General features: G+C 44.8%; 1 protein-coding gene across 1 annotated transcript in view; it reads right to left on the bottom strand.

Annotated features, from left to right (window-relative positions):
* PKHD1 (PKHD1 ciliary IPT domain containing fibrocystin/polyductin) overlaps positions 1 to 12,630 on the bottom strand; it is a 515,144-nt gene that overhangs the window by 116,384 nt on the left and 386,130 nt on the right. The window contains exons 55-56 of the mRNA XM_075860893.1: positions 6,835 to 6,987; positions 4,760 to 5,638 (exon numbers count right to left, since the gene is read on the bottom strand). Of these exons, the coding sequence (XP_075717008.1) occupies positions 4,760 to 5,638; positions 6,835 to 6,987 (1,032 nt within the window). The remainder of the gene's footprint in view (positions 1 to 4,759; positions 5,639 to 6,834; positions 6,988 to 12,630) is intronic.

The following is a 12,630-nucleotide window of genomic DNA, read 5'->3' as shown; positions in this document are numbered from 1 at the left end:
GGTTTATTGCTAACTTCTCGATCATCGCTAAGCCTCTTACAGATCTCACTCGCAAAGGTGCTGATCTCCTCCACTGGCCTCCTGAGGCTGTCCAGGCTTTTGAGGTCCTTAAGAAGTGCTTTATCTCGGCCCCGGTGCTGGTTCAGCCCAACCAAATGGAGCCATTTATCGTGGAGGTTGACGCGTCCGAGGTGGGAGTGGGGGCTGTCTTGTCCCAGGGTACCAGGTCCCTCACCCATCTCCGTCCCTGTGCCTACTTCTCCAGGAAGTTTTCACCCACTGAGAGGAACTATGATATTGGCAACCGCGAACTCTTAGCCATTAAATGGGCATTTGAAGAGTGGCGCCACTTCCTGGAGGGGGCTAGGCACCAGGTAACGGTCCTTACCGACCACAAGAATATGGTTTTCCTAGAATCTGCCCGGAGGCTAAACCCGAGACAAGCTCGTTGGGCGTTATTTTTTACCAGATTCAACTTTGTGGTTACCTATAGGGCTGGGTCTAAAAATGTTAAGGCTGATGCACTGTCACGTAGCTTCATGGCCAGCCCTCCTTCAGAGGAAGATCCTACTTGTATTTTGCCTCCAGGTATAATCATTTCCGCTATTGATTCTGATTTAGTCTCTGAAATTGCGGCTGATCAAGGTTTAGCTCCCGGGAGCATTCCTGAGAACAAGCTGTTTGTTCCCCTGCAATTCCGGCTAAGGGTATTTAGGGAAAATCATGACTCTGCACTATCTGGTCATCCAGGCATCCTGGGTACCAAGCACCTCATTGCCAGAAACTATTGGTGGCCTGGGTTGCCTAAAGACGTTAAGGCCTACGTCGCCGCTTGTGAAGTTTTTGCTAGGTCCAAGACTCCCAGGTCCCGACCAGCGGGCTTACTATGTTCTTTGCCCATTCCCCAGAGACCTTGGACCCATATCTCCATGGATTTTATCACCGATTTGCCTCCATCTCATGGCAAGTCGGTGGTGTGGGTTGTAGTAGACCGCTTCAGTAAGATGTGCCATTTTGTGCCCCTCAAGAAACTACCCAATGCTAAGACGTTAGCTACCTTGTTTGTCAAACACATCCTGCGTCTCCATGGGGTCCCTGTCAATATTGTTTCTGATAGAGGGGTACAATTTGTTTCATTGTTTTGGAGAGCCTTCTGTAAAAAGTTGGAGATTGATCTGTCCTTCTCCTCTGCCTTCCATCCTGAAACTAATGGCCAAACTGAGATGACTAATCAGTCTCTAGAACAATATTTAAGGCGTTTTATCTCTGACTGTCAATATGATTGGGTCTCATTCATTCCCCTCGCCGAATTTTCCCTTAATAACCGGGTCAGTAACTCGTCAGGGGTCTCCTCCTTTTTCTGTAATTTTGGGTTCTCTTTCGTTTTACCTGGTAGTTCCAACAATCCCGAGGTAGAGGTCGTTCATCGAGAACTGTGCACAGTCTGGGCTCAGGTTCAGAAGAACCTAGAGGTGTCCCAGAGCATACAAAAAACTCAGGCAGATAGAAGACGTTCTGCTAACCCCTTGTTTATTGTCGGGGATCTGGTGTGGCTATCGTCAAAGAACTTGCACCTTAAAGTCCCGTCCAAGAAGTTTGCTCCCCGGTTTATAGGGCCGTACAAGGTCATTGAAGTCCTTAATCCTGTCTCCTTCCGACTGGAGTTTCCCCCATCTTTTCGAGTACACGACGTGTTCCATGCCTCCCTCCTTAAATGCTGCTCCCCGTCCTTGGCTCCCTCGAGGAAACCTCCGGTCCCTGTTCTCTCCCCTGAGGGGACAGAATTCGAGGTGGCCAAGATTGTGGACAGCAGGATGGTCCAAGGCTCCCTCCAGTACCTGGTCCATTGGAGAGGATACGGGCCTGAGGAGAGGACTTGGGTACGCTCGGATATTGGTCAGGAGGTTTCACCTTAGTTTCCCCAGTAAACCAGGTCCACTTAGAAAGGGTCCGGTGGCCCCTCATAAAAGGGGGGGTACTGTAAAGGATCTGCCAGGCACAGCTTCTGTGTTAACGCCCATAGATAATCAGTCTGCACCTGCTTCTATGTCTGTGAGACTGACTCCATCTTCCACCACTCAGGGTGGCAGGCTTAGGAGTGGGAGAACCTATCACAGCCTGGCCAGACGGAGCTAGCTCCCGCCCTCTGTCTATTTATACCTGCCTTTCCTGTTCCTCCTTTGATTGTGATTCTTCTCGTTTGGTTTCCTGGCCCTGCTGCAGCTTCTTGTACTATTGTCCTTGCTTCATATTGACCCCGGCTTGCTGACTACTCTCGTGTTCTGCGTTTGGTACCTCGTACACTCCTGGTTTGACTCGGCTTGTTCACTACTCTCCTGCTCTGCGTTTGGCACCTCGTACTCTCCTGGTTTGACTCGGCTTGTTCACTTCTCTTGTTGCTCACGGTGTTGCCGTGGGCAACTGCCCCTTTCTCCCCCTAGCTCTGTGTACCCTTGTCTGTTTGTCTGTCGTGCACTTATTGAGCGTAGGGACCGTCGCCCAGTTGTACCCCGTCGCCTAGGGCGGGTCGTTGCAAGTAGGCAGGGACTGAGTGGCGGGTAGATTAGGGCTCACTTGTCTGTCTCTCCACCCCCGTCATTACAATTTCACAAAAAGTCTTTCTGCAGTCCAGGACTGATAGACAATTCCCCTTGTCAGGAGGATGTGTCCCTGCAAAGTGTGATACTGTCAGTATGTAGGCACACAGCCCTGTGACAAGGGGAATCGTAACACCCTTTCTTAATGCTTGCCCAAAAAGGCAGTGTTAACAATAGTTATGGTGCGGCAGGGCGTCGGTGCGGAAGGGGGGCCCAAGTTTGGGTAACAGCCCAGGGCCTATGGTCTACTTAATCCGCTACTGCATGGAGTGGAGAGAGGATGATGTATGGAGCGGGCTCATGTGCTCAGCCCGCTCCATACACTGCAGGTGTCAGCTGTGTTTTACAGCTGACACGCTGCTCTAACCGCCAGGAACAGCAGTGGCGCTGTTCCTGGCCGTTTAACTAGTTAAATGCCGCGGTCAATAGCGAAGACAGCATTTATAGGGGTCTTCCCATGAAGGACATTTATGACATATCCACAGGATATGTCATAAATGTTTGATAGATTCGGGTCCCACACCTATCTCTAGAATGGGGCCCCCTAAACCCCGTTCTATCCTACCCGGCTCTGCTGTCTCCCGGCCACTTCCTGGTTAAGTGGTCGGGAGTTATGGAAATAGCCGAGTGCTCGTTAAGCTACGCTGTTTCCGTATCACCCATAGAATTGGATGGGAGTTACGGAAACAGCGTAGCACCGCGAGCTATGCTATTTCCGGAACTCGGAAGCTACGAAAACAGCGTACATGGTCGAGTTACGGAAACAGCGTAACTCTCTGAGCTACGCTGTTTCTGTAACTACCATTCACTACTATGGAAGTTATGGAAACAGCGTAGCTCAGCGAGTTACGCTGTTTCCGTAACTCATCCATGTATTGCAGTGTATTGTACCAGTGATCTAATAATCGCTGGTTCAAGTTCCCTAGGGGAACTAATAAAATGTGTAAACAAAAAAAGTTAGATACATTTTCGGGAGTATAAAATAATATTGAAAGTTAAAAAAAAAATCCTTTTCCCATTTTTCCCTCAAACACAATGGAAAAATTAAAAAAATGAAATAAAAAAAAAAATATTGGTATCGCTGCGTCCGTAAAAGTCCCAACTCCTACAATATATCATTATTTGACTTGCACGGTGAACGGCGTAAAAAAATTAAAACCCCAGAATTGTAGTTTTTTGGTCACCATAGGGCTAAAAAGAATGAAAAAAAAAAAGTGATAAAAAATCGTATGTACCAAAGAATTGTGCTAATAAAAACCACAGCTCGTCCTGCAAAAAATAAACATAAACCCTCTTACCGCTCAAACGATGAAAAAAAGATAAAAGTTATGGCTCTCAGAATGTGGTGAAACCGCAGAAATTATTTTTTTTAACCAATACTTTTGAAAAGTAGTAAAATATTAAAAAATGTTCCTATTTTTTGTTGTCTAAAAGCTGGGTGTGTCTTATAGTCCAAAACACACAGCATATGGTATTACCGCAATCGTAACGACCTGAATGGTAAAGTTAACACGTTATCTAAGCCGCGAGACAAAAAATAACGGCTGAATTGCTTTTTTTTTCCATTCCCCCTCTCCAAAAATTATTTTAAAAGTTAATCAATAAGTTCCATATTTTACAGAAAATTAGTTGATTGTCACCGTTAACCTTGGGTATACAGCAGAACAAATGAGGCCCATTGTTTTCAGACAATTTATACTTAGGGTATGTTCACACGCTTACTAAAAAAGTCTGAAAATACGGAGCTGCTTTCATGGGAAAACAGCTCCTGATTTTCAGGCGTTTTTTAAGCAAACTTGCGTTTTTCGCTGCGTTTTTTACGGCTGTTTTTGGAGCTGTTTCCCTATAGAGTCAATGAAAAACGGTTCCAAAAACGGCTCAAGAAGTGACATGCACTTCTTTTTCGCGGGCGTTTTTTTAAGCGGCCGTTTTTCAAAACGGCCACGTAAAAAAATGGCCCGTCAGAACAGAACGCCGTTTTTCCCACTTAAATCAATGGGCAGATGTTTGGAGGCGTTCTGCTTCCGATTTTCCGGACATGTTTTGGTCGTATACGGCCCGAAAAACGGCCGAAAATAAGCCGTGTGAATATACCCTAAATGTGAACGCTCACATTATTTTATTTTCCAAATTGATGAAAACAAAAGTAAAAGTCTACTGACCTTGTAATGTCATTATACCCGCCACGGCTCCATCACTTGCTAGCAGGTGCCATGGGTAATCTGGCCATAGTCTGGGCCTTGCAGTAAAAATTGGCCAAAGAATGCCAACTCGTCCACTATAAGGTGAATCTGGTGCTCGATCTCGTAGCGTGACGTTGGCAGACAAAGGTTTAATTCGATCCCGTAAGCAGTCGAACGCTGGGCTTGTTGCGACTATTACAGAATTGTTGATTGAGATGTATTGCTTCATGGTATTATATGGATAAACAGGTCTTCGGGAACCAATGGGTAAAATGCCAACTCTATTGTCTACAAGAGCCACGTTATCCACCATCGCACTACCTTCCACGTAAAAAAAAAGACCATAGTCATAGTTCTTATAAGCAAGGAATCCAGATATTTTGGTGCAATTCTTAAGGTTGTCCTCCCAGTAGATATGAATTCCATGAAGACTTGAATGGGCCACATTCCCCAGCCAAGACCTTTCCCCAGACTGACACTTTTGGCCTTGTACATGATACGCATTACGTTCAGACCCTGCCACTGAATTACGAGACAAGAAAGCTTGGCTTGGTGGATTAATCTTTATACCCGCCACCCATTCGACTTGGGTTTTAGGTTGCTTCATTAAGATGAGAAGGTTCTCAGTTAGAATGTGGTTACCACCATCAAGGTGAATCCCATGTCCGACACTGTTGTATAAAACATTAGCATGTAGTGAAATGTTTGTGCTGTTGGTTGCTTTTATTCCACCTCCACAGCTGTGGTGAATGCTTGAAGATGAGATTGAAGATCTACGTGATGTGTTGTTAAAGTTTATTGCCGGAAACGATGAAGATCCAAAGTGTGAAATTTCCGTGTTCGAAAGCTCTAGAGATCCTGCAATGAGAGAGATATAGTTACGGTCTAAACTTTTTGGACTTTTTCCAAAAACAAAACTATGTATTAACAAATCAGAAAGCGTAGAAGTGGCAGTAGAACATGAGTGCAGTGATATTGTGGGGGCAGTGAGTCATTTACTCATGTGATAATTTTATTGAGGATAAGGCTGTACCTGATGGAGGTAATGGGGAGTAATAGAATAACCTGTAGTGGGTCACATCATAAGAAAACTATGCTGAGACAGTTTTGTTGCTTCTGGAGGAGAGCTATTATGCATACTTTTCCCAGTATGCATTGCAATATAGTCTCGCTACTCTCCACAAGAATAATCAGTTCTGCTTTGTAATTCAATTTTAACATAATCTGAATCATGTTCCTAGGCTCTAAAAACAATTGATTAACTTTTAATAAACGCTCTAAAGTGCCACCGAGATGGGTCTTGATGTACAAGTGCTCTTGCGTTGGACGGCTCTGCTGGGAGTGACGTCTCTAGAGAGTGGCACTTGCGACCGCCGCACTGGGGGAAACCGGCACCGGTTTCTCAGAGAAAAAAGGTAATTTAAAATGTACTCCCCGTTCCCTATATCACCCTGTCAGTCGTTTTGAGGCCTCAAAACTGCTGATGGGTTCCAATGAAAAGGTCAGACATTGACTTACAAGATAGCTACCTATAGGTGGCACTGGAGAGACTCTTTTTTTTTTCCATTTGGAAGAGAGCTATTTCCATATTTTTCCCATGGAGCATTGCCCGAAAGACTGCCTACAAGCTGGATCTCCACAAGGAAAATGAGTAACTTTCGTAAGAATAATTATAGACATGATTAACCTACTGATTTCATGACCTGTATATTATTACCTTCAGCAGAGAACAGTTACACGTTATCCACCTACAGAGTAATAAACAGCACTCCCGTCTTGATGTAAAAGTATAATAACAAGTACAGCAGTATTATGGCTTGCTACAACCTCCACCATGTATGAAACCATCATAGATTGCCCAAACAAGTGTATGAACTCAGACCGTGCCTCTGAATGAATCTGATTTCATATAGAGGTTTTTTTGTATGATCCATATGATTCCAACAGAAAAATAAATAGTTGCGTTTCCCTTCGTTGCAGTGTGAACAAGGCTCAGTAGAACGAGCATTCAAAAATACTAGAACTGAAACCATTGAAAGTGGCTCTTGACATACCCAAATATTCTTCCCCAAGATCATTTGTATATTTGCCAACCATAATTGTACCAGAACATGGTGTGTCCGTGTCAATCTGGACATTGCGAGACAACAAGCCAACCTCTGCAGTCAGTGGAATTTTCCAGGTATCTCCAATCGCATGAATTGTACCTGAAAAAAAAGTATCTTTAAATTTAGCCTTTTATACAGCAAATATCGGCAAACATATTTGGGTGATTTCTGCGAGAAACCTGTCTATCTGTGCATGTAAATATATTATATTACTACCTATGTACACAGAACCATACTTGCCAATAGTACGATTTTGGTGGGACAATGCCGCAAACCGGACCATAAAGAGGGCGTGGGCAATGCAAATTTGGACGAAAATTCAATTATCTGCCCTAGCCCTCCTTGGCTCTTTCCATAATTGCCATAAACTTTGTGCATGTGCGGACACCGTTCCATTGGTTTCAATAATGATGAGGCGCCACTGTGTAAATGTTTAGGATGGGAATACCCCTGTAAGCCCATTCAACCACTGTGTTTTACCAACAGTACAGAGCTTCTTGCCCTCATAGAAACTTGAGCTGCCAGCCTATGCCGTGCCTGGACACCATCTTGCCACTTCCTGCAATGGACAGAATAACTACTGGTGACCACAAATATAAAGGCAGTCATTGATATCTATAGAGAAGGGGCCGTCAGAACATGGAGCCCGAAGGATGCGTGGATGTACGACGTAGTGCAGAACCAGTCACTTCTTTCTGATGATTGGCGAGGTTGGACTCTCACCTATGAAACGTTGGTGAACCATATTTAGAATAGACCATTAATGTTTTAGTCCTGGAAAACCCATTAATTAAAATAATGAAAAAATGATGAAGCTTATGATCATCTCTACTAGTGTTTTTCGAATTCCTAGACAGACCTTAAGTTTTCTTAGTCGACTCTAAGAAGAAGCCATGGGTGTGCTCCCCGGAGTGTGCTGGCAGACCATCGAGGTGCAGTGATAACCAAGACATAAGGCAATGAGAAGGAAGATAATTTCTTAAAAAAGGTGAACCGAGGGCCAGTACTAAAAGGGGAAAGCTACTCAAAGCCATACAAAAAACAGCTATAACAGATGTGTGAGATATCGTTGGTCATGTACTCTAAATGTACTCAAGTTAGCCAACCCTCAAGTGGCGTTGTACTGATTGGTCATTATGAAAGGCAGGAAAGCTAGCTCCGCCCTGTTGGCTAGTGACAGCAAATTAGCATATAGGGAGCCAACACATCAGTGGGCCATATCCCTGGAACAGAGGGTTCCAGGAAAGAAGAAAAAGAGCGTTGGATTCAGGTCAGTTAACCAATTAAACTTATATGACATAGTGACAGGTCCTCTTTAAATACACATGAAGGTAGATTGCCCCTTTAAATACACCTGTATGTGGACTACCCCTTTAAATACACCTGTGGGCGGACTACCCCTTTAGGCAATGAGGTCTGTTGGTACAAAGTTATTTACTACGCTATACGGCGTCACCTATGAAGTTCTTAGAAAACAAACCAAAAATGATTAGGAAGAAGAAAGATTCCCTAATATCCTGTATTACCGCAGCCGGGGCTGACTCACTCAAGAGTGAAATAGGAGAATTGATTTTACAAGTTTTAATCCTGCTGAAACGGCGGCTTTTAATCCTTATAATATCCGTTACTAGATTTATTTCAGGCTGGTGAACCTGCCTAGACTAAGCTCAGAGAGCGTCCTGCAAAATTATCTCTGAGCTGGGGACACTTTTCTTTAGGTCAAACTTTAATAATTCTCTAATTCTATACACAAAATAAAGGGGAAACTCTAAAAAATGGAACAACCGTATATCGTGACAATTACACATTCATACACAATAAATCTTCTAATTAATTATAAAAGTCTTTGTACTAAGAACTTCCTTACTACAGATATAGCAGGTGTCAACTTCTAACCTGGCGTCCGCTATTGTACTATCAAGGCTCCAACCTCAGGCAACTATAGAACGTCAGATTGTTTCTATGGTAATTATCATAAGTTCATTATATAAAGAGATGGACAAGTATCTCTGCTGTTTGTTCACCGGGTGAATAATCCAAATCTTTATCTGGTCAGTGTCTTCTGCCTGTCGCACGGCTCATGGATGCCACAGCAGCACAAGTCATCCTATGGACCTCGTGTGGCTCCTCTCAGCTGAAACCTCATAGTTTAGGGGGTCATACACAGGGCTTGCTAGTAATCCTTGATGCTTCTGTTATCGATCCTCCCCGTGTCCTCAGTGATACGTCTACCCATGTTTCCCCAGTGATGTTCCTGTTCACGTGTACTAAGTGATATGCCTTCTGTTCTTCACATTGTCCATTTGCCCTCAGTGATGCTCCTGTTCTTTCTATTGTCCCTGTGTCTCGAGTGATATTTCTGTTCTTTATCCTGTCCTACTCATGTGTCTCCAGTAATATGCGTGTCCTCAGTAACGTTTCTTTTTATTGTCCATATGTCCACAGATTTGCCTCTGTTCTTGATCCTGTCCAGGTATCCCCGACCCCAGTGGTATTTCTGTTCTTGATTCTGTCCCTGTGTTCCCCAGTGATATTTATATTCCTGATCCTGACCATGTGTCCCCAATGATGTTTCTGTTCTTGATAATGTCACTGTGTCCCCAGTAATGCTTCTGTTCTTCATACGGTTCCTGTGTCCCTAGTGATGTTTTTGTTCTTGATCCTGACCATGTGTACTCACAGACATTCATGTCCCCGGTGATGCTTCTGTTCTTGATTATGTCCTTTTGTCCCCAGTGATGTTTTTGTTCTTGATTCTGACCATGTGTACCAGGTGATTTTATTGTTTTTATTCCTGGGGTGTGTCCCAGTGGCGTAGCTATAGGGATTGCATGGTCGCAATTGTAACCGGGCCCCCAAGCCAGGGGGACCTGCAGGGCCCCCGTTGCCACACAGCACTGACCGTGCTTTCAACTGTGTTTGCGTCTTCGGGACGCCTTGCTCCAGCGTTCACTGTGCCGCGAGCGGTGCAGGCAGGCGCGATGTAGTGATGCCATCAAACCTATCTGCGCCGAGTCACTCACAGCACAGACCGGAGAAGAAGGATTCTCCACCACTCGTGGGAACGGGGATAGGTAAGTAATTATATTATTATTTTTCTATTAGGTACGTACACATGGGGACATTATACTGGGTATGGAAGGGGGCTCATATTGGTGCATTTTACTGTTTAAGGAAGGCGGGCTCATATAGTAGCTGGTGAGGGGGCATTATACTATATGGGGGGAATTATACGGTATAGGACAGTAAAGAGGGGCATTATACTGTATGGGATAGCTATGGGGGGACATTATACTGTATGGGGGGCTTTATACTTTATGGGGGCATTATACTGAATGTGGCAGCTATGGGGGAATTATACTGTATGGGACAGCTATGGAGGGCATTATACTGTATTGGGGGCATTATACTGTATGGGACAGCTATGTGGGCATTATACTGTATGGGACAGCTATGGGGGCATAATACTGTATGGGGGGCATTATACTGTATGGGACAGCTATGTGGGCATTATACTGTATGGGACAGCTATGGGGGCATAATACTGTATGGGGGCATTATACTGTATGGGACAGCTATGGGGGCATAATACTGTATGGGGTGTTGTACTGTATGTGGCAGCTATGGCGGGCGTTATACTGCATGGGACATCACACTGTATGTGGCAGCTATGGAGGGCATTATACTGTATGGGACAGCTATAAGGGGCATTATACTGTATGGGACATTACACTGTGTGGCAGCTATGGAGGGCATTATACTGTATGGGGCAACAAACTGTATGGGACAGCTATAGGGGGCATTATAATGTATGTGGCAGCTATGGAGGGCATTTTACTGTATGTGGCAGCTATGGAGGGCATTATACTGTATGTGGCCGCTATGGGGGGCATTATACTGTATGGGACATTATACTGTATGGGACAGATATGGGGGGCTTTATACTGTATGGGACATTATACTATATGTGGCAGCTATGGGGGGCATTATACTGTATGGGGGCATTATATTGTATGAAGTGCATTATACTGTATAGGGGCATTATACTGTATGGGGCAGCCATGGGGGGGATTATATTGTATGAAGTGCATTATACCGTATGGGGAGCATTATACTGTGTGGGGCAGCTATGGGTGGCAATATACTGTGGGGACAGCTATGGGGGCATTATACTGTGTGGGGCATCAATGGGGGCATTATACTGTGTGGGCAGCTATGGGGGCATTATACTGTGTGTGGGCAGCTATGGGGCATTATACTGTGGGGTCAGCTATGGGGAGCATTATACTGTGGAGACATTCATGGGGTCTGTCGGGCAAGGAGGCTGGGCAAAGGCGTGCGCAGGGGTCTGGTGCTGTTGGGAAGGGGTAGGGGGGCACAAGCTGAATTCTTGCACCAGGGCCCATGAGCCTTTAGCTACGCCCCTGGTGTGTCCCATTAATGTTTCTGTTTTTGATCCTGTTCAAGGTGATTTTTTTTCTCTTGATCCTGTACGGTGTCCCATGAATGTTTCTGTTCTTGATCCTGTCCCTGTGACCTCAATGAAGCTAATGTGTTTGATCATGTTCATGTGTCCTCAGTGATATGCCTGTTCTCAATGATTCACCTGTTCGCAGTAAAGCTTCTGTTCTCGATTCTAGCCATGCTTCCCCAGTGATGTTTCTGTCCTTGATCCTACCCATGTGTTCTCAGTGATACGTCTGACCAGGGCCGGCCTTAGGATAGATGGCGCCCTGTGCAAAATTATCTTTTGGTGCCCCACCCCCATCATTAAAAAAACGATGTCCCATAAAAAAATTATAAGCCCCTTTAGTGCCCCCATACAGTATAATAATAATAATATTTAATAATATAATATATTTCAACCCCTTCAAGGACACAGTATTTTGTCCTCTAATTGTGCCCACAGTATTATGCCCCCTGTAGTACCCCTACACAGTTTAATGTCCGCCTAGTGGCCCCCACACAGTATAGTGCCCCGCTGTAGATTTTGCCATACAGCCTCCCTGTAGACAGTGCCATAATCCTCCACCTCCTCCTTGTAGATCGTGCCATACAGCCCCCACCTCCCCCGTGTAGACATTGTGTGAAGGATTTGCCTGACACAGCTTCTGTGTCGACGCCCGTGGTTAATCAGCCTGCATCTGTTCCTAGGTCTGTTAGAGTGACTCGATCGGCTACCACTCAGGCTGGTAGGGTGAGGAGTGGGAGAGCCTATCGCAGCCTGGCCAGACTGTTCTAGCTCCCGCCCTTGGTCCACAAACAGTGAAGGAAATAAGTATTTGATCCCTTGCTGATTTTGTAACTTTGCCCACTGTCAAAGTCATGAACAGTCTAGAATTTTTAGGCTAGGTTAATTTTACCAGTTTGAGATAGATTATATAAAAAAAAAAAAACTGAAAATCACATAGTCAAAATTATATATATTTATTTGCATTGTGCACAGAGAAATAAGTATTTGATCCCCTACCAACCATTAAGAGTTCAGCCTCGTCCAGACCAGTTACACGCTCCAAATCAACTTGGTGCCTGCATTAAAGAGAGCTGTCTTACATGGTCACCTGTATAAAAGACTCCTGTCCACAGACTCAATTAATCAGTCTGACTCTAACCTCTACAACATGGGCAAGACTAAAGAGCTTTCTAAGGATGTCAGGGACAAGATCATAGACCTGCACAAGGCTGGAATGGGCTACAAAACCATAAGTAAGACGCTGGGTGAGAAGGAGACAACTGTTGGTG

This window comes from Rhinoderma darwinii, chromosome 4 (genome assembly GCF_050947455.1).
Source record: "Rhinoderma darwinii isolate aRhiDar2 chromosome 4, aRhiDar2.hap1, whole genome shotgun sequence".
Classification (NCBI taxonomy): Eukaryota; Metazoa; Chordata; class Amphibia; order Anura; family Rhinodermatidae; genus Rhinoderma; species Rhinoderma darwinii.
The sequence above is the reverse complement of the archived record's forward strand: the minus strand, read 5'-3'. Positions and strand labels throughout refer to the sequence as shown.